This window comes from Psammomys obesus, unplaced genomic scaffold (genome assembly GCF_907164565.1).
Source record: "Psammomys obesus unplaced genomic scaffold, mPsaObe1.curated_primary_1811, whole genome shotgun sequence".
NCBI classification, from domain to species: Eukaryota; Metazoa; Chordata; class Mammalia; order Rodentia; family Muridae; genus Psammomys; species Psammomys obesus.
The window spans coordinates 5,514,557-5,539,802 of record NW_026590405.1 but is presented as its reverse complement, the minus strand read 5'-3'; the positions used below and the strand labels follow the sequence as shown (position 1 = coordinate 5,539,802).

At 52.2% G+C, this 25,246-nt stretch overlaps 2 protein-coding genes across 2 annotated transcripts in view; one reads left to right on the top strand and one right to left on the bottom strand.

Moving 5' to 3' along the window:
- The first annotated feature begins 6,914 nt into the window (after positions 1 to 6,914).
- Positions 6,915 to 16,010, top strand: Lhfpl5 (LHFPL tetraspan subfamily member 5). Its single transcript, XM_055607104.1, has 4 exons — positions 6,915 to 7,631; positions 10,838 to 11,074; positions 13,637 to 13,682; positions 14,600 to 16,010. The coding sequence occupies exons 1-3, from the start codon at positions 7,220 to 7,222 to the stop codon at positions 13,645 to 13,647; spliced, it is 660 nt and encodes a 219-aa protein (XP_055463079.1). The 5' UTR covers positions 6,915 to 7,219; the 3' UTR covers positions 13,648 to 13,682; positions 14,600 to 16,010.
- A 2,437-nt stretch (positions 16,011 to 18,447) lies between these two features.
- The window catches only part of Srpk1 (SRSF protein kinase 1), a 33,509-nt gene continuing 26,710 nt past the window's right edge, over positions 18,448 to 25,246 (bottom strand). The window contains exons 13-16 of the mRNA XM_055606969.1: positions 25,093 to 25,200; positions 23,978 to 24,047; positions 21,688 to 21,780; positions 18,448 to 20,725 (exon numbers count right to left, since the gene is read on the bottom strand). Of these exons, the coding sequence (XP_055462944.1) occupies positions 20,541 to 20,725; positions 21,688 to 21,780; positions 23,978 to 24,047; positions 25,093 to 25,200 (456 nt within the window). The 3' untranslated portion in view covers positions 18,448 to 20,540. The remainder of the gene's footprint in view (positions 20,726 to 21,687; positions 21,781 to 23,977; positions 24,048 to 25,092; positions 25,201 to 25,246) is intronic.

Below are 25,246 nucleotides of genomic sequence, written 5' to 3'. Positions count from 1 at the left end.
AGAAGAAGAAGAAGAAGAAGAAGAAGAAGAAGAAGAAGAAGAAGAAGAAGAAGAAGAAAAATCATAACTGAAAACACACAAGAGCACAGGGTCAGGTATTTAGATTCAACCCTGAAAAGCTGTGTCATCCCATGTCTGGTCCACCCTGGGCTAAAGGAAAGGTACATTGTGCTGGGGGGGGGGTAGAGGCAGGAAGAGCATGAGTTCAAGGCCAGCTTGTGCTATGACTTAAAAAAAAAAGGGAGGAAGGAAAGGAAGGAAGGAAGGAGGGAGGGAGGGAGGGAGGGAGGGAGGGAAGGGGGCTGGTGAGCTGGCTCAGTGGGTAAAGGCATGTCCCACCAATTCTGATGACCTGAGTTCAAAGCCCAGGACCAACATGGTGAAAATGAGAAAACAAACATGGCGGAGTTGTTCTGACCTTCCCATGCATTGTAATCTGTGCCCCCCAACATTTAAAATCACTTTGTCACAGCACACGCATGCACACACACACTTTTTCCTAAAAGAGACACCTTCAAAGAATTAGTGTGGAAGCTGCTCATATGTCTGTGATGGCAGCATTCTGGAGGCTGAGGCAGGAGGATTATGAGTTCTAAACCGGCCTGGGCTACGAGGCAAGATTGTTTCAAAACAAAAGGCTGGGTGCGGTGCCTCAGGCCTGCAGTGTTAGCGTTCTGGAGGCCGAGGCAGGGGGATTGCTCTAAGTTCAAGGTCGACAAGAGCTAGTAGGAAACCCTGTCTCAATAAAAGAGGAAGGGAGGGGGTGCTGAGGAGAAGGCTCTGTGGGGCAAGTGCTCGCTGCACTAAGGTGAGGCTCCGGGTTCGATACCCGACCTCACCTCAGAGAAGACGCCTGCGGTCAGCTCCAGGCCTCCACGTGCACACGCGTCCTCACAAGCGCACACACCCGCGCCAGAGGTGAGCTTTGGGGCTGAGCCTCTCTCTCTAAGGCCCCTGCTCTGGGTGCCAGCCGCTCCTGACATTTCCGCAGGCCCCGGCCCCTCCCCTGGCTGCGTTCCTGCTCCGTCTGTATCGTTCGGCCCCATGGAGGTAGTTGCTGGATACGGATTCTTTAGATGAGAGACGCAGGTTAAAAACAAATAAAGGCTGCGCCGAGGAGGCGGACCTGAGGCCGCCGGTCTCTTTTCCCCTCCTCCCCTCCCCGCCCCCTTTCCAAGTCTCCCGCCGAGACCGGGACGGGGCGGAGCGCAGGCTCCGTGGCCCCCACGCCGCGCTGGCCGGCCGGAGTGCTGCTGCCGTTGTCCTCGTTGCGGCCGTCAGTGTTTGTTATCACGTAAGCGTGCGGGGACTTCGTCTGCCCGCGTGTCCGCGCGCCGCGTGGGTGGGCGCCCGGGGGCTTTGGAGACCACGGAGGGCGGGGACGTCAGCTCCCGTGGAGGCGGACGTTAACGGACGGGCCTGAGCTGCTCTGCGGGCGCCCGGAATCGAACCCGCGCCCTCGGAAACGACAGCCGGCGCTCTTCACGGATGCGGCTGCTCACAGTTGCCCCACCCGTCCCCTGGTCCTCCGTGGCGCGGCGGCGGCCACGCTCGCCTGATGACCCTGCCGCGCGGGGGTTACGAGGCCAGCGAGCCACCCTGCAGGACGGCGAAGAGCGCGCGGAACCGCGCGGGGCGCCCCCTGGCGGCGGCGGGTCCCCTGGCGCTTAGCCACCAGCCCGGCCCCGCCCACCATCCCGGCTCCGCCCACCAGCCCTGTTCAGGAATCTTTGTAAAAGGCCGCCTCAGTTAACCGCTTGCTTTAACTAATCTGGCCACTATGATTCGGGCCAGTGGGTTTTCGCCTCACCCCTGTAGGCTTGCCCAGTGCCCTCACCCTACAAAGACCCCCTTCACAATCTGCCCCTACCACGTTGTACAAACTGCAGTTTTGTTTCCTTTCTCTGTAGCTTAGCCTCCTGGGTCATACAGGTGACTCCTACCCTTCACGCTGCTTTCGCTGGTCTGGCTTCCGAGAGCCCTGAATGTTCCACACGTTTTCCACACTTGTGGGGCTTTGTGCTCAGGATTTGTCACGGGGCGCTAAGCACATTCTCTACCACTTGTTGAAACCTGCTTCAACTCTCTAGCCCCTCTGTTGAGACCTACTTTAGTTCTCGGCATAGCTGTGGCTCCTCTGTTAGCACCTGCTGTCGCCGTTAGCGTATCAGAAGCCATTTTTGCCTCCAAGTCTCCGTTTTGATCATAAGGTGAAATTAAGTTCAAGTTCTCAGGCCTGCTGCCTGAGACCAGGATACAATTCAGTAGCTCAACGCTTGCTGCCTAGAATAAAACAACAGGCAATAAACTCACGTTCTGCTGGAGTTACAGACTGCAACATCCTAGGTCCCCCAAAAGCCCCCCAAAGCTCCCCTACCCCAAATCCCAGCCAATCAGCTTAAAGCGCTTTGTCTAGCTACGGAGATACAAGACAGTTCACTGAGATCAAAATCGACTGTGTTTAGCGGGTCAAAATGATGTAATGCTGCCCCCCCCCCCTTTTCTACACATGGCCACCTGGCTGTTACCTGGTTACGGTTTTTTGTATAAAAACCTGCCTTAGAAACAGACCCACGTCATATTCTGGCTCCCGAGTCCAGATTATGGCCCTGACCGTTCAGTCTTTGTTCAGCGTTCAATAAACTTCCATCAGTCTGAGTCGGAGTGATCAGTGGGCGGCTCTCCCTGAACCCATAACTCCCTGACCCCAAGTCAGCCTTTGCTTGCTGGCTCACTCTGTAGCCCAGGCTGGCCTCAACCTGACACAAACTGTAGTCGAAATCGAGGAGGGAGCCTCGACTGAGAAAATGCCTCCATAACATTAGGCTGTGGGCAGGCCTACAGGGACATATTTTTTTTTTTCAAGACAGGCTTTCTCTGCGTAGCCTTGGCTGTCCTGGACCTGCTTTGTAGACCAGGCTGGCCTCAAACTCCACAGCTATTTGCCTATTTCTGCCTCCCAAGTGCTGGGATTAAGGCCTGTGCCACTGCACCTGGCTGAGGGACATTTTCTTAATTAGAGATTGGTTGGAGCAGGCCCCCACTGTGGGTGGGCCATCCCTGGGCTGGTGCTCTCGGTTCTATAGGAAAGCAGGCCGAAGAAGGCTCAGCAAGCAGCCAGTAAGCAGCACCCTCCATGGCCTCTGCATCAGCTCCTGCCTCCAGTTCCTGCCCTGCTTGAGTTCCTGTCCTGACTTCCTTCAGCATGGACAGTGCTGTGGAGATATCAGCTGAATGAACCCCTCCTCCCCAAGTTGCTTTTGGCCATGGTGTTTTATCCCAGCAAGAGTAATCCTAACTAAGACAACGTGGGAAGGTTTCTGTGTAAACACAAATGTTCATTTCTCTGGCCCAGACATGTAGGTCTCAGATGTCTGGGCCACACACACATGCCCATTTCAGTGTGTAAGAAGCTCAGTTTTCCCAAGTGGCTGAACTGATACACAATCTACCAGCAGTGTGTCAGTTGACTTTTTTCTGGGCTTTGCTCTCACTAGTATCTCTATATTTTGGGGCCTGGAGAGAGGGCTCAGCAGGGAAGAGCATTGGCTCTTCTTACAGAGGATTCCATCCCCAGAGCGGCGATCAAACTGCCAGAAACCTCAGTCCCATGGGATCCAAGGCCTCCCTTTGGCTCCAAGGGCACAAGGCACATAAGGCAAAATTACCATGCACACAAAACAAAAATAAATATAATAAAAAATATCAAAAAATTAACCCCTCCACAGCCAAGTGTGGTAGTACATGCCTACAGTCCCAGTGCAAATGAGGCAGAGGCGGGGGATCAGGAAGTCATGGTCATCCTTAGTTACAGAGGGAGTTTCTGTTCCCGAGACCCCGTCTCTAAGGTGGTGAGAGATCCAGGAAGTGCCTAAACTGACTGCCAGCCTACACACACACACACACACACACACACACACACACACACACACACTCTTACTTATGATCATATGATGCATGCACTGGTCTTGAATTCTGGGAGTCATACAGGGGCACAAGATTGGCTGGGCTGAGAGCTAGTGACGGCTGCATCCAGTCAGCCTTGGTGGGTCTGTCATGAGTGTGTGTGAGCAGGGGGTGATGGTGAGCTAGGGTGCTGAAGAAGGCCAGCCAGCAGCCTCTGCAGGCCCAGTCCCCAGGACCACACCGATATAGGACTGCGTCCTCTCCAGCCCGTCTCTATCTCATGGCTTCCGCTGTTTCCCAACCTCTATCTAATTTTCTAAACTGATAACATCTCCCCTCCTGGACCACTGAGCTGCACCCCAGATCCTGACTCTCTGTTTGGTGGCTCTAACATTCGCAGTGACATCATGCCCTGTGTGTCCCCTTAAGAATACTCGCCCACTGGGCTCAGGGTGTACTCAAAGCATGTGGATCCCCTTAGTCAAAGTTTCTGAAAGGGGTTAGTGGGAGTGAGTATAGTTCAAAAACACACTGACTGTGGGCTGGAGAGATGGTTCAGCTGTTAAGAGCACCGGCTGCTCTTCCAGAGAACCCCGGTCCCATTCTCAGCACCTTCACGGCAGCTCACATCTGTAATTCCAGTTCTGGAGCCACAGACATATATGCAGGCAAAACATTCACACACACACACACACACACACACACACACACACACACAAAGGGACAGTCTTTAAAAGGCATTGTATGATAGGAGGCAGAGGCAAGTGGATCTCTGAATACGAGGCAAATCTGGTCCACAGAGTGAGTTCCAGGACAGCCAGGGCTACACAGAGAAACCCTGTCCCAAAAACAAACAAACAGAAAAAAAAAAACATGGTATGCATAGATGAAATTCTTAGGCTGATTAAAAACATGGTTTATAAATTTCTTAAATATTTCTGTGAAGCCCCTCTTCCTGAGTCACCGTGCATAGGTTCCAGGTTAGAGCGTGTGGAATCCCAGCCCTTCTGAAGCCTCATACCTGTGGGGAAATCTCGAGTGCCGTCTGGGTGGGGCCACCGTCCGCCCTCAGCAAGAGGGGTGCCCAGCCATCTGCGTCCACAGAGAGGCACCATTGCCAGATGTCCGCCTACCTAGTAAGTGCTGTCTCCCACCTCTGTGGTCCAAGTCAAACCTCCATACTTTAGTGAGGTCTCGTGTAACCAAGGCTGGCCTTGCACAAGGAGCAATCCTCCTGCCTCCGCTGTGGTTACAGGTACAAGTAGCCGTGCCCCACTTAAAGTCGGGTTGTTTTCACTTTTTTTCTTTTCTTTCTTTCTTTCTTTCCTTTTTTCTTGTTGTTGGTTGGTTGTGTAAGGAGCCAAACTGAAGCCATTTTGAATAAAACTTCCATTCTAAAGAGGGGTCAAATAAAGTCTGACACCCCAACCCACCTCCCTGGGTGACTGACATCCCACTTGCCAGAAAGAGACAGACCTGTGAACTGGCTTCCTGGTTGTCAGGTCGAGTCACGAATGCCGGGCAAATCGCCCCAATGCCAGGCAAGTGGCCCCACCACAGTTCAGTAACCCAACCAATGGGACCAGGGTCAGTGGATCACAAAGACATGCTCTCTTTTTTGATGCTTTTCCAAGACAGGGTTTCTCTGTGTAATCTTGGCTGTCCTGGACTCCCTTTATAGACCGGGCTGGCCTTGAACTCATAACACTCTCCTGCCTCAGCCTCCCTGAGTGCTGGGATCATAGCTGTGTGCCACCACGCCCAGTTTGAAAGATTTGTTCTTAAGAAGTCTCCTATCCGTAAATCCTTATTGCTGGGAAAACGTAACTATAATTTGGCACAGATGCTTGTGGATTTCCGGCTTAAAATTCTTTGTAGCAACCTGGCTCAGGGTTTCGGTTCCACTTCTGAGTCTGTTCTGTGGCCCTGCTCCATCAGTAGTGGTCCTAGTCCAGTACGTTTTTGTCATATGAATGTTGGAAGATGCAGTGAGCTCCTGAATCTGCCGTAGTCCTTCCCTGGTCACTTTATGCTGCCTAGTTCAATAAAGATCTTGCTTTGCTGGGCACTTGTGCTTGCTTGCGTTGTTTTGGATTTTTGGACTCCAACAATTGGTTGGATTTATTTTGAAACAGGGTCTCACTATGTAGCTCTGGCTGACCTGGAATTCACTCTGTAGACCAGGCTGGCGAGCTCTGCCCGCCCCTGCCTCCAGAGTGCTGGGATTAAAGGCGAGCACCACCACTGCCTTTAAAGCCCACCATGCCATTAAAGCCCAGTTTTAAAATATGTCTATGATCTCTGCGCCAATGATGCGTGCCTCTGGGTGTGCATGCCTAGGGGTGAGGTCAGTCCTCGCCTTCCGGCTGTTTGAGGCAGGCATCTTGTAAGCTGCTTCATAAACCAGTCTCGATGGCTTGCAAACTGCTGTAGTCCAGTTTCCACCTTCTATCTTGGTTTACGTGGGGTCTGGGGATTTGGGCTTAGGCCCTAAAGCTTGCATGGCAAGCTTCTCCTTGAACGCCTGATCCCCCTGGCTCCACTTTCCTGAGTGCCGAGATTACAGGTGTGAGCCACCAAATCCAGCAGGAAAAAAAAAAGTTTTTAAAGGAAATCTGCAGCAAAAATAGAAACTAGAAGAGAGAGGCGGAGAGGCGCAAGCTCTGTTGCGGCTTGGGAAGGCTGGAGGGGATGCATTTCGCTGTTCTTCATAGTTTCGGGGATTCTCGCGCTAGCTGAGCTTCACGGTCCTTGCAGTCAGGACCATCTCTAGCCTCCACGCTGGCCTTGGCAGGCTTCAGGCTGGAAAACGGAGCCGAAACCAAAGCCGAAACCTGCAGCCCCCGGGGGGAGCGGCTGGGTGGTGCCCCGCCCCTCTCCGGCCCCGCCCCTCCGGGCTCTACCCGGCCGCCAGCCCCGCCTCTCGCAGGCCCCGCCCCCGAGCCCTGGCGCTGGCCGCGGTGCTGAAACGCGCGCTCCGCGGAGCCGGCCGGGCGGGGCCTGCGAGGGGGAGCGGGAGGGGCGGGCAGGGCGGCGGCGCAGGCCCAGACCCCGGCTGACCTAGAGGAGGTGGCAGACCTGAGCGCCTGCTGCTGTGGGCCACACAGGCTCCCGGGAAGCGTCTCCTGCCAAGCCGAGGCTGACCTTGGCCTGCTGCACTCCCAGCCACCCCGGGGGCATGCCCCCGCCGCACCCCGACCTCAGGCCGCTCCTCACACCAGACTGAGGACTGACCCACGGCCCAGCGCTGCTCCCTAGGGCTGTAGCCCCGCAACCAGCCAGTGCACCCCCGTCCTAGCCCTGGGCCTTCGCCATGGTGAAGTTGCTGCCAGCCCAAGAGGCCGCCAAGATCTACCACACCAACTACGTGCGCAACTCACGCGCCGTGGGGGTGATGTGGGGTACGCTCACCATCTGCTTCTCGGTGCTGGTCATGGCCCTCTTCATCCAGCCCTACTGGATAGGCGACAGTGTGAGCACGCCGCAGGCTGGCTACTTTGGCCTGTTCTCCTACTGCGTGGGCAACGTGCTGTCCTCGGAACTCATCTGCAAGGGGGGCCCTCTGGACTTCTCCTCCATCCCCTCCAGAGCCTTCAAGACCGCCATGTTCTTCGTGGCCTTGGCCATGTTCCTCATCATTGGCTCCATCATCTGCTTCAGCCTGTTCTTCATCTGTAACACAGCCACTGTCTACAAGATCTGCGCCTGGATGCAGCTGGCGGCAGGTGCGCAGGGCTGGCGGGAGGGCGGACTGGCCGACTCCGCCGCACCGCTGCGGCTCCCATGGGGGGGGGGGCCCTGGGCCTCCTACCCCATGTCCCACAGACCATCGGGAGTACAGCTGGGCATGGCTCACACCTACGGTCCCAGCGCCTGGGAGATAGAGACGAAAGGATTGCTGTGAGTTCCAGGCCAGCCCGGGCTACAGTGTGAGACTCTTGTCTTGAGGAGGAAAATCTGAGAATCTAAAAAAGGATGAGGCAGGGACTACAAGATGGCTCAGCTGGTAAAGGCGCTTGCCACCAAGTCTGACATCCTGAGTTCAACCTCCAGGACCCACATAATGTGAAGAACAGATTCCTCTGACCTTTACATATGGCCTGTGTTCATGAGAATGGACACCAGGGTCCAAACTGCTTGGTCCCCTCATGCTGCAGAACCACTGAGCCAGAGAGGAGTGAGTTGGGGAGGGCCGCCTAGCTCTCGGTAGCAGCAATCAGATGCACCAACTCCCAGACCACCACAGCACAGGCATGCTGCTCCCAGAGGGAGGCGGAAGGCTGTTGCCATGTGGCCTAGAACCATGGTGAGGGCAGTTCCCAGATCCTTGACCCTTCACTCCCTTCCTGCCTCCTTCCTGATCTCCCGGAAGAAGAGTCCGGGATTTTGGGGTGCCGCTGTTACGCTGGCTGTGACCCCCTCTTTCACTGTGGAGTGAAGGTCTTTGTCCCGGGAGGCGGACTCTGGGTTGGGTCAGGAAGTAGGCTTTTGTTTTGTGAGGTGGTTGTGCACAGGCTGCCTGGGGCCCTTTCACACTGTCAGGTAGGCAGCTGCTTGTGGGGGCCCAAGGCCCTCCTGCCTGTCTTCCTGCTCCAGGCTCAGATGTCTGTCTTGGTTCTTGGGACAGCTCATCTTGTTCTCCATTGACGCTCAGAAAGAGATGGCCTACCACCCATCAGCAGCCTGAGCTGCTGGTCAGCAGGTCTCTTAGTCCCTGACCACACACAGATGTCCATCTACAGTGGTGGGACTGGAGACTGGAGTTAAACTGTCTGGTCATCTTTGGTTAAAGTTGTGTTACCTTGACGGGGGTCAAAGGGTGGCCCATGAAACAGGAGTCTGAATCTCAGGCACACAGAGCTGGAGGGAACCCCAGCTGTAGGTGAGGAATTAGACTGGCAGAGAGGATTAGAACTGGCCAAGGCTGGAGCAGACCGGCTGGCACACCAGGCCCTGGCAGAATTAAGAGCCGCTCCCCCAAAGCCAGGAGCAGCTGTAACCCCAGCACTCTGGGAAGCAGAGTTCAAGGCCAGGCTGGTCTACAAAGTGAGGTCAGGACAACCAAGGCTACCCAGAGAAAGCTGTCTTGGAAAAAAAAAAGTTTCCCCCAAATTAGATGCATTCTAAAACCGTTTTTATTAAGACTCCCATTTTATAAGCATGATTCACAAAATACATGGTGAAGCCTCACCACAACCCAGTAGTGGGTTTTCCTGCATTTGCAAAGTCCTGGTGCAGCCTCGTTGCTGGGCAACTAGCAAGGGAAGGTGGACCTGATTCCCAGTGTGACAGCCAGGCCTCACCTGGCCCGGGCACCTCCCCACCCCATCGCCAAGCCTCGGTGGGCAGTAGGGGCAACAGTCCCTGGCGGTCCTATGGGGAAGGGGTGTGAGGTGGGTGCACTCGCCAGCTGGTCTACTGCGGGGCTACAGGATGTGGAGAGGCAGCACATTTCCCAGGCTGTCTGTCCCCATCGGCATCTTCCAACAGGTGTGCTTGCTGAGCAGGCAGCGGGAGGATCACGGGGCCATCTGAGCCGGTCGCTAACTGGGTCACAGAGCTGAAATGCTGATAGCAGAGGTGGCTAGCTGCCATCCCATGAAGCATTTATGTGCAGTGAGGACAATGGCGGTGTCATGTTCCGCTCAGTGTCGGCAAGGGCAGTGCTGAAGAGGTGTGCCCCGGAGCCGGCACCTGGGGGATACATCTGTTAGCTCAAATTTTTCCACCAAGCCAGAGGACTGTGTAACGGCAGAGCAGAACTGATGGTCCTGCGGAGACGGGGGCAGGGAGGCCTTTAAATGCCGGTGGAGCTTGGGGTGTAGGCTAAGCCTGGGCTCTGCTGTTTTCCCTGAATCTTGGTAACCTGTCTTAGTGAATTTGGGTTACCATGACAAAGTCCCATCAGTGCCTTAAACAACATGGCTCCGGAGGCTGGATGACTGAGGTCAGGCGTTGGTACAGTGTGGTTCCGGCGAGGGTCATCTTCTGGCCTCAGGCTACTGACTTCTCGCTCTGCCCACACAGGATGGAAAAGGCAGGAGGTCTCTCTGGGGTCCCTTTGCTAAAGGTGCTAATCCCATGTATGAGGGCTTCGTCTCATGATCTGTTTACTTCCCAAAGCCTCCCCTTCTGATCCCATCACTCTGAGGGTAAACGTTTCAACATACTGGTGTGGGGGAATTCAGATCATCCACCCATCACCCATGATCTGTAGGGTGTGGTACCCTGTCCCTTGTGGGTCCGTCGAGGATTCGAGGATGCGATGTCTGAAAAACATGTTGCAAGTGCTTGGCAAACGTGGGACCCACAGGCAGGGGTGCTGAGGAATGAGGGCCTGCAAGTGGGTGGCCCGAAGCACAGCCGCTTGCTCTCTGCCTTCTCAAGTCACAAGGGCCCTGCTTGCACTTGGCTGTTTTCACTGTCATTATTGCAGAGGGAAAGAGCATGGGACATTCTGGAAGCAAGTGAGACAGCAGGGATGGGGCTGGCCCCCGTGCACCTCCGTTCAAAGGCCCTGAGTTGTAAGGTGCGCTGTGGAGAGGTGAGGTTCTGCTGTTCAAAATGCTGCCTGCCTCACCAGTATTATTTCAGAGAGGAGGAGCAAGCGTCTCTCAGAAGGCATGCATCTTGGATGGGATCAGGTGCCCGAGTAGGCAGGGCCTTACCGAGTCCGGGGTGAGACAGGGAGGAGGACAGAGGGCCGCCTGCCGTGGGGCAGAATCACCCTGATTGATGCCGGCTCCCAGCACTCTGGCTTTGTGGGTCTCAGCTTTTCCACTTGGATTTTACCTGGGCAGAAAGAGCTGCCTCTTCTGTTTCCCAAGGCTAACCCAGAGATCAGGGAGGTGACAAGAGCAGTTCAGGGTGTGTGGGTGGCAGCCGGGGGCACGCCCAGCCTGACGCCCCTGGTCCCTTCTTGTCTCCTTAGCCACGGGCCTGATGATCGGATGCCTGGTCTACCCGGACGGTTGGGACTCCAGCGAGGTGCGGCGCATGTGTGGTGAGCAGACGGGTAAATACACACTGGGCCACTGCACCATCCGCTGGGCCTTCATGCTGGCCATCCTCAGCATCGGGGACGCCCTCATCCTCTCCTTCTTGGCATTTGTGCTGGGCTACCGGCAGGACAAGCTCCTGCCTGATGACTACACGGCAGATGGGAAAGGTACCTGTCTTCCTCCACTGGGCTATCCTTGCCTGGGGCTGTGGGTGGAGGGGTGGGTGGGGTGAGTGCCTCTAGGTCCCTTGAGCTGAGACAGGACTTGACACCATGGCTGTCCCTCCCAGAGAAAGGCCGTGAGCGGAGGGTTGAAAGCTGGCAGGCTATCCAGAAGAGACCGAGAGCAGAAATGTATGACTGGGGGAGACAGATGGAGGTTCTCTCAGCCCCTCCTCCCCCAGGAGGCCCTGAGGCTGGGTTAGGTCATGGCAGGGGCGGGGCTGGCAGGTGGAAAGAGATGCTGAGGCAGGCTAGGCGGGGCGGCCCTGAAGGCATGATGGTGCTGAATGGCCAGCTTTTCCCAGGCTCCCTTTTGAGTCTGTCCAGCTCTGTTTGCCCCCAGCCAGCTACTGCTGACACCGGGGGCCGCATGGATCCCTGGGAAACCTCCCCTGACTGCTTCACACTGGCCTCCTGCTGCCTGGGATTTCACATTTGTCTACATTTGGTCCTGCCTCCCAGCTGTCCTGAGGGGCTTTTCCAGTGTCGGTGTCCACCTTGTCTCACAGCCTCAAGGATTGCCAAAAAACTGTTCCCAGCAGGTGGCCACCACTACACCCGAGGCACCCTAGGGTCCTCCCAGACTCAGGAGGGCAATTCCATCATGTCAGACCTTGACCCTGGACTAGAGGCGAGCAGTGGGCAGCCTCTTGCCCCCTGCTGTGCCAGGACCAAGAACACTCCACATAGGAGAAACTGGAAGCCCAGAGGCCAGGCCTTCTCTGGCTAGCCTGGAGCCCACCCGTCTCTGTGACTGGTAATAGGGACTGTCAAAGCTGGAGGAGACCTCTTTCCTTCCCCGGGGCTTTTGTAGCTGCTGGGCCCCCTGAAGAGCGGATTTAGAGAAAGGAAAAGAAGCTGGTGTTCACAGAGGGCCTTCCCCATGCAAGGCTTGGGTGATGTTTGCTTCTAGGCCATTGTTATCACCATTCATGGGGTCCCTGTGAAGCAATGTGAAGGCTGGGGTCCCACTCTGCTCAAACAGCACCTTCCCTGGAGCTTTTCCACCAAGTGGCCGTCGGGAGCCCTGTGTGCAGTTCTCAGGCTCCAGGCAAAGCTGTCCTAAAGTCTGTCTTCTCACGTGCAGTGTGCTCTTCACTGTTTGCATTCCTTCTTCTCCAAACTCCCTCTGAAGAGCCTCTTACATAGTCTTGTTTCCTGATTAAAATGGGGTCACCACCTTCTCCCTCCCTTTCTGGCTCCTCTTAACCCCACACACCTGTCTTCAGCCTTTCCAGATTTTTTTCTCCCCACCTTTTCTTCCCGCCATCACCCGGGTCTTGCTTGGTTTCTCTGATGGCTGTGTGCATCTGTTTAACATTCTCCAGAACTGGAGGAGAAGAGTCAGAAAACTTACTTCTCCCCAGTAAAGCCAGAAGTCTGGTTCCGCTCTGCCCTTCCCTTCCCGGGTAGAAAACAGAGCAGCCATGGTGGCTTGAAGATTAACAGAGCCGCTGGCTTCCAGTGTCAGAATAGGTTTCCGTGTTTGACTCCACTAGCTGACTACTTCTTTTGAGCCTCAATTTCTTTCTTTCTTCCTTCCTTCCTTCTCTTTCTTTCTCTCCTTCTCATTCTTCTCTCTTTCATCTCCTGACCCTTTTTTGAGACAGGGTTTCTTTGTGTAGCCCTGGTTGTCCCCAAAGCACTTCATAGACTAGGCTGACCTTGAACTCACAGAGATCTGCCTGCTTCTGCCTCCCAAGTGCTGGGATCAAAGGTGTGCGCCACCACTGTCTGGCTTATTTTCCCTTTATTTTCATTTTGTATGAATGGATGTTTATATGAATGGATGTATGTCTGTGCATGCTATGTATGGAGCCCAAAAGAGGGTTGTCTGATCCTTTGGGGCTGGAGTGAAGTTGTGAGCTGCCAGAGGGTGCTGGGAATGGAACCTGGGTCCTCTAGAGCAGCCAGTGGCCTTAACTGCCGAGCCATCCTTTTAGGTCTCAGACTTCAAATTCTGCATCCAAGCCTAAAAGCAATCAAGACTCTGCTTCCAATGAGTTGGTTTCATATTAATTATATTAATAAAGGAGAGGTTTGCGGAGGGCTGGGTAACATGCAGAAAACACAGATGTCACTCACTGAGATAGTCCTGCCTTACCTCTCCAAGAACCTTTCCTTTTCTGTCACCTCTTGGCCCAACAAGTAACAGCTCCAATGCCACTTTAGGCGCCACAGCTACAGTGTGGAAGTGTAAACAGAAATCACAGTCTGGTGAGGAAGGCAATCTCCTGACTTAGAATTACCAGCCGAAAATGCCACTGTCCTTCTGAAAGCCTACAAGGGGCTGCTCAGAAAGAGGAATCTGAGCGGGGTGGTGGTGGCTCACACCTTTAATCCTAGCCAGCCTGGTCTACAGAGAGAGTTCCGGGACAGCCAGGGCTGCACAGAAAAGCCCTGTCTCAAAAAAAAAACAAAACAAGAGGAGTCTGCTGAGCAGGTCTGCGCACGGGTCGCCTGCAGACAGGCCCGGTGTGGGATGTGAACACTGTTCTCTTTCTGCAGAGGAAGTGTGAAGCGACTGAGGGCTGGCGAGCAATTCTTCTGGCGGGTGAGTCTGCGGGGGGGGGGGGGGCTGACGGACGCTTCCTGGAGGGGGCGGCCTCACAGGACCCACCTGTTTGGGATCTTTGACCTGCAGGGGCCAGTAAGAGCAAACTTAGGTCTTGAGATGTAAAATCACCAGGATGTAAAATGGAGATGTAAAATCTCAAGTTGGTGGAGCCCTGAAAACAGAAAATGGTTGTCGGAAAGACATCATCCTGTTTTGGGCTCTTAGTTTCAAAAGAATGTTAAGTGATTTGTAAGAAACATTCTAGAGATCCTCATACAACAGGAAATGGGCCTCCCAGAAAAAAAAAAAGCAACGTTCGATAAAGCTGATCTGACGGAAATAACAGAATCGCCAGGGGGTGGTGGCCCACACCTTTGACCCCGCTGCCTCTCCGGAGTCCGCCGTTACCGTCAGCAGCTCAGGTGCTGTTTTCTAAACTCACCCTGGTTGGCTGTGGACACTTTCGCTGTTTCTGAGTGGAATCACCGGATCAGAGGGACTGCACTCTCTCCACCCACGTCCACATGTTCACTATGGTGCTGGTCAATCAGGAATTCACTGGGTGCTGGCGGCGCACACCTTTAACCCCAGCACTTGAGAGGCAGAGGCAAACGGCTCTCTGGGTTTGAGGCCAGCGGGGGTTATGCAGAGAAACCCTGTCTTAAAAAGCAAACAAACAAAAAATTATTCATGTAAATTTACATGATTATCTTGTGTGTGTGCGTGCATGAGCGTGTGTGTGAGAGAGAGAGACACCTTCCACCATTTGGGTCCTGGTATTGAACTTGGCAGTATTCAGGCTTGGCAGCAAGCACTTTTACCCACTGAGACCTCCTGCTGGGCCCTGCATTTTTAAGTTGGTTTTTAAGATGTCATTTTATAATCTAGAAGTCTTTTGTCTTTTCATTTTTCAGGCATTATTTCCCTGGCAAGGAAAGCTAGGACTTGGATCCTCCAGAGATGAAATCTTTCCCTCCACTTCCTGTTCTCAGCTCTTCCAGGTCTGGGGCCCAGAGTCTCAGCACAGCGCAGGGTCCCTGTCTCCTTCTGTCCACAGACAACCGTGCGCGGTTGACAGCCGCTACGGAAGTGCAGCGAGCCACATGACGACATTCGGGCTGAGGGCCACGGGGGTGCACACCCGAGACCAGGCTCCGTTCCTAGCTAGCGAGCCCCTCCAACAAGCCACTTCATCTTTGGCCTCTCTGCTTGGGAGCCTGTGTCTAGGAGCCTGAGCCTTGCGACTCTGGCCAATAGTGAAGAAATGGCTGGAAGCTGGGCTCAGCAGGGGCCCTCTGCTTCTCCCTTGTTTTCGTGTTGCTGCTCAGAGGAGGGTGAGGGAAGGAGACCCAGCATAGTTGAATTTGACTTCTCATGGGAACCCAAACTCACACTTCTGCAGTGCTCCATCCCGGAGCTGGCTCCAGAAATTTGCCGTTGATAAGAAAGCAAAATTTCACACAACTATGTAGCATTTTTATGAGAAACGTGGGTTTTGACGTATCAGGTGGGTGATCTTCGCTGGCCTCAGATTAGGTGACAGTTCACGGCCACACTACTCCCTGTTAATTTCCTTCAGGGAATGAACCTGAGAAACAGGATCCGGGCTCCTCCCATTTAGGACAGGTGCCTGGCGGTACCACCAGGGTGCTGAGGAGCTAGGGTGAGCATCTTAGTGTCCTGCTGGTGATGGAGGGCTGGGAAGGCAGCTCAGGGGATACAGTGCCTACCTAGCATGTACGCAGCAGGTGCCACTGTCCTCAGCGCTGGGGGGAAACGACAGAGAAACTACCGTAAAGGGATTTGATCTTGTCACATGGTCCACAGCAGCTGGTTTTTAGCAACGACCACGCTAGTGAAGGTTTTCAGCTCGTGACCAGGCCCTTGTACTGCGGAAGCCTCCTGATGACAGCTGGGCACCTGGGCAGCACAGCACCCTCCCTCCCCGTGTGCACCATCCACAGTGGACTCCTGGAGGGCCAGGTTGCCGGGGCCGCTCCACCCTCAAGTTCTTCGCACTGATGACGACTGTGGTGATCCAAAGAAGCTCCTGGGCTGTGGGGTGCACACCTCTTTGGGGCAGAGACAGTGGGTTTCCCCAGAACAGTCGGGTTTAAACATGGCCAGTATGAGAGAGAACTTAAGCCCACCAATGCCCCAGAGAATCACATTTGCTCTATCTTAAAGGAGACAGACGCCAACCTCACCAACAATGATTCTGGTTCTGCTTGCAGCTCTTTTCAAGTGGCTTCACCTTTAAATCCTCACACACCTCTGACACCATTCTTTTTTGAAAATGTGCGGAATAAAAATCAGTGAAACGTATACCTGCCCTACCCTGTTGTTCTATACCTTTCGTAGTGGCCTCGGGCTGGGGAATGAATAGGCTGTGACGCCCATATTGTCCAGCCAATTAGCTCTGGGCAGACAGGCAGAGGAAGGACTGGGAAGGAGGGTGTAGGTTTGGCTCAGCACGCACAAGGCTCTGGATCGGGATCCTCAACACTGACAAAGAAAACAAACCAAAGTCCCTACCCGGACAGGGTGGTATGGACCTATAAGCCCAGCATTTGCTAGAGGCAGGACAATTAGAAGTTCAAGGCTATCTCTGACTACATAGCAGGTATGAGGCCATTGTATACTACCCGAGACCCTGTCTCAAAAATGAAACAAAACCCCCTTAGCAAGAAAAACCAGATGTGGTGAAGTCCCACAACCATTGAGGCTGAAGATCGAGGCTATCCAGGGGCAAGGGGCATACACACCATGTGTCATAAAATAAAAACTCATCATTTCTGGATGAAATGTAGACTTGGAAAGAAACCTCCGGCGCTCTCCACAGCCCTTTCAGTCCCTCACTGGTGTGGCCCATCGCCCCAGAAGCCAGGGTCTTAGCAGGACATTGACCTGGTTTCGGTGGGTTATGCACCTCAGCGAAGCTGTTGGCAGGATCTTCAGAGCCTGCTGTACCTGGGCGCTCAGTTCCTCGCTGGCCACCATCCTCCTGCATAGGCCACTCGGGTAGCTTGCTTCCTCAGAAGGGTCCAAAGCCAAACAAGCCAGTGCTGGAGGGTCACAGACAAAAGCTAGGCGTCTTTCTAACCCAGTCCCCAGACACTGGTCAACTGACCCTCCTCTCTATCCCACTGTACTGACAAAACCACAAAATATTGGGACGTGGGAGTTTTTAGGGCTTTTTGTGTGAATGAATGCATGTACACATACACACCAGAAGGCTATGGTCTGCTGCTTTTCTCAGTAACTCTTCATATTTATTCATTCAAATATTAGGTTTTTTTAATATAGGCTCTTCCTAAATGGCTGTGACTTCCTGTAACTTGCTATGGAGACCAGGCTATAATGGCTGTCTCTACCTCTCCAGCGCGGCGGAAACACTTACCTGTTAACATGCCCATGCCTTTGAGTGCTGGAGATCCAAACTCATTAGGGTCATCTTCCCAGGCCTGGGGCTCCTTTAAAAGTTCCATTTTGCAGCTACTTTCTGCTGAAATGGGCATTTGGTGCAACACTCCGCCGGAGCCCTGTGACAGGCTTGCTTCTGAGCATAATCCTTTGGTTTGCTGCATCTCACAGTTCACTTTCTAGTGAACACTATCAGAACACAGACGTCTCACTGTGCAGCCCAGGCTAGCATCAAACTTGGCAATCCTCCTGCCTCAGCTTCCTGAGGGCTGGCACTATAGGTGCTTTGCTATGCCCACCTATGGGGTCTTTAAATACAGCACACCAAACACTGTAGTTCATGGGCATCCAAAAAAGGACTTCTTCTCTCTAACACTAAAAACACCACAAATTAAAATCTGGGCAACTACAAGGAGCAAACAACAAAACTTCATTTACTTAACTCTAAAACAAGTCTTAACCATTCAAAAGAAAGCGGTCCAGGGCACACACGATAGCTCAGGGGTTACAGTGCTTGTCTTGCAAGCCTGAGGACACTTAGTTCAATCATGGAAGCCATGGTACAAGGGGAGAACCAATCCCCCAAAGTTGCCTCCTAGGCCCCTAAGTAGAAACACAAATTAAAAAAGAAACCAGGCGCTGCAGCCCACACCTGTAATCCCAGCACTCTGAAGGCAGAGGCAGGCGGATCTCTGTAAATTCGAGGCCAGCCTAGTCTAAAAGGAGAGTAAAGGATGGCTAAAGATACACAAAGCAACCGTCTCAAACAGCAGAAAAAAAAAAAAAAGTAAAACCCAAGTAGGGACAGGAGTGGTGGTGTGTCCTTGGGAGGCAGAGGCCTGGATTACATAGTAAGTTCCAGGACACCTAGACAAAGAGTGAGGCCCTGTCCCAAATCTCTCCACACCACCAAAAAGAAACCTTAGTTTAAGGAAGTAATAAAAGTGTAAACGGCCAATAAAACTGCTATGAAAGAACGTGTACCCACATGCACACGCATGATGGACACTGGGCACACTCCTGTTGCTTGCTGCGGTGAACGGGTCTCGCTGCACTGGAGCTCCAGACTCAGCTACACAGGGCTGGCCAGCAAGCCCCAGGGATCACACTCTGCTTTTGATTTGTAATGCCCGTGCCTGTCTCTTTCCTTGTGGGGCTACCAATCACTGAGCCCCTCCTGAATGTGGGACGTAACTTTCATATCATTTTCCAAAATGCATGTTAATTCTGCAACTAAGGGTTAGAAGCAAAATTACAAACCCCACAAAAGGGTGGGGGCCCGTGTGACATTCAGTCAACTGCTCGGGCAACAAAGAAACAAGACTTCCGGAAACAAGCAGGTTATTAAATACTCTGTTTATTGATCTGCATTTGTGAGGACACAAACAATGCACTCAGTAGAAAGAATATAAAACATATCAGGGCTTTATTCTTAACCAAGAGCCAACAGCAGTCCTTGAGCGAGACCTGGCCTCCACAATACCTGCTGTGCTCAGCCAAGCTCAGGAGCCTGTGGGCAGACAGCTCACAAGCCCCTTCGTGGCTCACAAGTCCTCTGGCTCCCTAAGTGGTAGGGGAAAGCCCTTATTTGGTGGGACTTATTTCCAGAATGACGTTCCAGGTTCTCCCCCCATTTAAAATTTCCTGTGAAATCAAATGATTAAAATAGGTCTGCTGTTGGCTTGTGTTTCTTGGTCATGTCACCTTAATGTCACTAGGATTCCTGTAATCCCACAACTGATTTGCTGAGAAGCAGTTTCAGGTAGGTCTGCTATTGCTTTAGATGTCAGTACAGTTGCCAACCCAGACAGGCGTAAACTGCCGTAGGATTGATCTCCCTGCCGTTATGTGATGTCATCTGCTCTCTTTATTCTTGATAGGTGCATAGATAGCCTGACTTAAACTCTTTCTACGGGAACACGTCTGGTTCCAGGAGTAACCAATCAAGAGCCAATGAATGGCTGGCCAGTTCCTCAGGTGAAGCTGCTTGCTGGTGAGCCAATCATGAGGGTGACTCTCCAGTCTTCCACACAGCAGGAGGCAGTGAGCGGTCACTCGGCTTGCTAGGGGAGCCTTGGCTTGCATCTCCGTGGCTTCTCCCAGCTCAGTTAGAAACTGAGCTGCTCCCAGAGACTACTGCAGTCAAGACCCTTGGTCCTTGCTAAACTAGCAAGCAGCCATCATGTGACCCCAATCCTGTCCCTCTGATGCTTGCTTCACCCAAGGAACATGTAATGTTTAGGTAATCAAGTCTATGAGAGGCCGAGCCTAAAAAAAAAAAAAAAAATTCACAAAGCCTTTTTGCATTAAGAAAAGCCTCAAGTACATTTCAATCATCTCAAAATTGTACTTAAAAACTTACATTATACAAGGAAATAGCAGCATTGGATGGCTAATGTCAAAACCAACGGGAAAAAAGAACGAGGTTCATGCCATCCTCCCCCGCCCCTTGGTTCCTCACCCAGGATTCAAGAAAGACCCCGAGCTTCTGAGAAATGGAACAACAAAGCCACATGGAGAAACTGAGTCAAGGAAACTAAGCAAGGAAAAGCTGTGGATGGAAGCAGAGAGCTGTCTAGCAAGGACTTGGAATGTGGGAACACTCCCCAGATGGGACAGCTCTGAAACCTACGGTCCATCTCCCACCTGGATCACAACAATGCTCTAGTTACAACAGTCCATTCAAGCTGAGCAAGCAAAGTGGCAGGAGGGTGTTCAAACGGGACTTAGGGCAACAGAAGACACAGAAAAGAACTATCCGCACACCACCTGAAACTCCAGGAACTGTCACTGGTTCTGTCTGTCCACATTTAAAACAGGGCTCCAGATTCCAGGACCATAGTGGTCAGAGGCCTAGAGGTATCCAACAGTGCTCTCAACAGTGCTAAACTGGTACCCACATTGGTTGCTCATCGAAAAAACATAGCGTCAAAGTCGCAGGAAAAAATGTGACCATAGAAAACACAGAAAGAATCCAGGAAGATGCTGCAGCCTGGACGCAGCACGTTTAATGTCTCTGCTGCTCACAGAATTCACACCCTTCCCTCCTCAACCTTGTGCTGGCCGTGGACACGCACAGAAAATATGACTCTTAGAGTCAGAGAATAAAGAGGATGGACTCACAGGTCTTCACAGCTCTTCTCAAAAAAAGGGTGCTGACACCGAATGAAAAGGGCAGGGCAGAGGGTGAGGCTGTTCATACTTTTTTTAGTCTTTGGCAGAGCCCAACCAAGGCCAAATTCACCTAGGATGCCCAATGGCTGTGGGATTTCCACAGGATCAAGGAAGCAAACCCAAATGAACATGTTGGAATAACGGGGGGAAAAAAATCAGAAACCCTTGAAGAAAGAGCTTCCCCTGAAAAGGGAGGAGGGCAAGTCAGAGGGAAGGGCGAGGGTCAGTGTGATGAGCTCTGCTGCAGTGGCAGGAGGGTTAGGAATTCAGCCAAGGGTGCCGGAGACACTCGGCAGCGGTGGCTCTCTTCTCAGGGACGAGCTCCAACATGGGCAGCAGAAAGGCTGTGAAGCCAGCAGCTTCCTCCTCAGGCCACTCGTACTTTTCCACCAGGACCTCCAGAAGACCCCACGGCTTCAGCTTGGTGATGTGCTTCAGGTCACCTGTGGGAAGACAGGACAGCTCACAGTCCACACGGCCTCACATGTGCTCAGGGCTGTTATACACAACCAGCCCAGCCTGCTTCTACAGCTCAACAGTCCAGCAAACGCTGCTTCAAAATGAGGCACTGATCTAAAAAATGATAAGCTAACAGTGTGACAAACACACACAAAAATGCCAACAACAACAAAAAAATCTAGGAACTTTGTGTCAGTGTCATCACTTGACTGAACGGCTCTTTGGAATCGACCTTTTCCCCGTCAACAAATGATGCCCAGATCACGCCAGCCTTTGTGCGCCAGGCAGCCTCCTGCCCCTTCAACCCTGAAGTGACAGTTTTCAGACTGTTTCTGTCAATTGCTCCATCTAAGGCCATGGAAAAGACCTCTCAAGCAGCTGGGACGAGGGGCCTCTGCCCTGCCTGTATTGATGATACCCTTAAAGGCTTAACAGCTTTCCCAGGCAGATGCTAAGAACCTCCACGTGAGGACATTTGGGGATCTTTCTCTCAGGCTGCCAAACTCGATGCACACTGTGATTAAACAACTCCTCCTTCGGTTCCTCAGCACTCTTTAGCAGCTGGAAGGGCAAGGGCATATGGCCGAATAAACACCAGACCAGGCAGCTCTTAGATCCTTTGAGATTCACTTTTTATTTCAGTTTCATCTTCGATATGTAAGAAACACAGAATCAAAGCATTTTTAAGTAGGGGTAGGGACACACACCTCCAACCCAGCAGGAGGATTTAAGTTCCAAGTCAGCCTGGACGGCATAGGAAGAAACCACCCCAAGCAAACTCAACACTGGCTGTGCTGAGCTTCTGCCCAGACCACTCAGCACCTGCTCCGCCACGCTGGGTATTTAGAATGTACTCGCTCAGCTTTCTGCAGATCTAGAGAAGGACCCAGATGGACTTTGCGTGTCACTGCAGACATTGGTACCCCTTGACTGTTAACAGATTTACCTTTTTTGGTGAAGAACTCCTTGGAGTATTTCCCCGCCACGATGAGCTTACGAGGCACCTTCCCCAGGAGTTCTATGATCAAGGCGATGTGGTCTGCACACAGGGATTGCAGAGAAGGAACACAGAACGGCATCACAATCGGGGCTCTAAAAGGGTGGCGCACACCCCACCTTGTAGGCATCGCAGGCTTGCCCTCTGTCCTAGGAGAGGAAATGAACTGCCTGTCTAATGCAGGGTTCACTCCAAAGACAGAGACCCGGCACTGCGGCAGGCAGCCCAGAGTGAGGCCCAGAGTCGCCCTTGGTGCGAGAAGCCTGCTTCCTCCACTTGTGCCCGGGGCTTGTCTAGCTCTGAGACCAAGAAGTCCTGTGACCAGGGTCCTGGAATTCTGCCTATCAGCCCCACAGCACATACCAGGTGGGCTGAGAAGGAAGGCTGAGACCAAGGATCAAGGTAAAGCAGTGAACGAGGCTTTCCCTAAATAGCTTTTCAAGGGTTAGTTGGTGAAGGGACAACAAACCAGCGTGTCCAAGGGAGACTGGGAAGACCGCCAACGTTCTTGGCTAACGGCAAGCTTCCGGTGTTTGACGCTTACCTACACTACAGCTTTACTTGAGGCCAAAATCTGGGCCCAGTGGGTTCTCAGGCAGAGGAAACCCCACATCAGCATTTCCAGACCAGCACAACTGCTAAAGAGATCACACACACTGAAAAGCCAAGGTGCAGAGGAACAGCAGGGCGTTAAGGCCAGCCTGACTGAGTACTGACTGGGGAGGGCCTCTCACATATACTTTAATTTTCAGTTTGGCAGCTGAAGGTCCTACTTTACGATACTCTAGGCACTGTGTGCAGCCTGTAGATCACGCTTTCATCGAGTCTAGTCAAGTAAAGATAAAATACATGAAAGAGACAGAGTAGGGCACCCGAAAGCTCCAACCATCTAGAGCACCTTCTCCACCTTCTGAATGCCGCAAACCCTTTAATAAAGTTCGTCATGCTGCAGTGACCTCAACCATAAAATTATCTCCACTGTTACTTCATTTCACTCACTGTAATTTTGCTGCTGTTATGGATCATACTGTGAATATCGGATATACAGAATATCTCTCGTCACCTTCCCTTCTAACAAAAGTTGTGTGGTGCGATACACACAGAGGAAACACGGCCTAACTGTAGAGAGCAAAACAGGCAGGCTCTTGGCTGCCATTTGCTCAGCAGTAGCTGCAGTCTCAGCAAGCTACACTGTCTGTTAGCGCTCACAGGGGGCTGTGCTGCACAGCAGAGCAGAGCATTCCTGGCTCTTCAAGGACTGCCTCCCAAAATCTTTTTTTTTTTTTTAATTTTTATTTTTCTTTTTAGTTACAATTTGTTAACTCTGTGTCCCAGCTGTATCCCGCTTCTTCATTCCCTCCCCCTCCCAAAATCTTTTTATTCACCTAGGAATCTGTGGATGTCAGGCTGGCAAAATCAGATGCACCTAACTGTCTTCCCAATGGCCTTAGATGGAGTAATTGACAGCGTGTGCTTTTCCCCACAGGGCCAAATTCAAATCTGCTTTATTTTGACTTAAAATGAAATTCTGTACAACTTAAAAGGAAATAAACATAGCTTTTATTTGTTTGTTGAAAAGGGAAATACTGATATTATACATGGAAGATCTGCCTCCAAGTAATGTTGTAGATTAAATGACTGGACTTTCAATCTGAGGTGGGTAAAAAGTCACTGACCTCTGAAGGAAGACAAGCAAGCAGAACAAACATCTCACGAATGTTAACCAACCACGGACTGCCAGAGCTCTTTAGTATCTTTCTCTTTCCCCATCTTGTTTCTTAGGCTGGCCCCAAACTCAGTGTACAGACGAGGCTGACCCTGAAGTCTACAGCCTTCTGCCACCTCCCCAGAGCTGGCACTGCAGGCGTGTGCAAACCACCCAAGTTGAAGTGGTGCTGGCGGCTGGGCTCAGGCCTCACGCATGCCGGTCATGGAACTGAGCCACCATCTTTACTGTCTTTTCTTAGATGTTTTCTCTACCTGACCCCTAATACAGAATGTCTTACTCACTTTTAACCTTTGTGAGAAAGGATCTCAGCGTGTGGCCGAGGCTGGCAAGACCCTGCGACTTCCTGTCTCTGCTTCCTTAGTACTAGGAAGACATTACTGTCCCACTCAGCTCCAATTCTCCTGTTTCAGGGTCTCACACACCCACACAGTAACAAAGGCCTCTGGTACCAACAAATGATGCTAATTACAGTGGAAAGCACAGCTGTGGGGGGTGGGGGGGGAGACTCACCTTCATCTCGTGTGTAATCCTCCCCTGAATGAGGCTCAAACAAATAGTCACCTGTGGCTAATTCAAAGGCCTAAGAAAAAGAGACAGTGCATGAAAGCATCAGAGAAACAGAATGCATATCAAAGCCTATTGCTACCTGATTCCAAATCTAGACAAACATTTGAAAAACACCTAAAATGAAAAGGCTGAAGGACAGCTATGGATCAATAAAATGTGGGAAGAAAAAAAAACAAAAACAAAAAAAATCCCATTATCAATTAGTACTGACGTTGGGCTATCCCACTGGATAAAAACAACCAAAGAACACTAAAGCAAAAACAAAAACAGAAAAAAATGGACCACAAAAGCAGAGTGGATGGCGTCTTGACAGCAGGCTCACCGCAGCTGGCAGCGCTGTCTGCGTTCCCACAGACATGGAGGACTGAGAATGTCCCACCGCATTTACCTGCACTTCCCTCATCTGTGCGACTGTGCCGACACCCTCGAGAGCTGTCTTTCTTTCCCATCATGTATGGCTCAGGGTTTGGACTCAGGCTATTAGGTACAGAGCCAGCCCATGGGCCTAGAATTATCAACATTCCAGCCACCAGAAGCCGTGTCTGAGATGACACAGACACTAATGACTCAGACTTCATCATGACACTCTGTGCCCCAGAAGTATGTACCTCAAAGACAGACACTGCCCTCCTCTAGCCACGCTGAGTCTCCTCTGTGGCCAGCCAAGGGCGTAGCGGCTGTTATATCATCACTCGTGAGAAGAGCAACTCTCCTGTGCTAACATCTCAAGTCGCCTAGAAATGCTAACTACACTCAGATTACACTCAACCCCGACATTTGCCTTATTTTCCAGACAATCTTGACTAGGGATTCTTGGCAGACATGGCCAATCTTCTCTGTAAGCCTTAATCCTCTTCAGTTACTGGAGAGAACTTTGCTATTGAGGGACTAATGAAACAGTGACAAAGACAACTGAGGACCAGTTGAACTGCAGAGGACACAGCTTTCAACACTCGCTGCCACCCCCACCCTACCCCCGGCTGCTGTCACGTCCAAGTGAGCATCTGTGCTCCTCTGCTGGAGAGCTGCACTTAGCGCACAGCGCGAGTAGGACTCACCATGCACGCGGTGCTCCAGATGTCAGCCGGGGTGTTGTAGCCAGATCCCAGCAGAACTTCCAAAGACCGATACTGCCGTGTCTGGATATCTTCGGTGAAATGCTTGTGCTGAGAAATTCAATGAGTGGAAAGCCTTAACAGTCATGTATTTTAA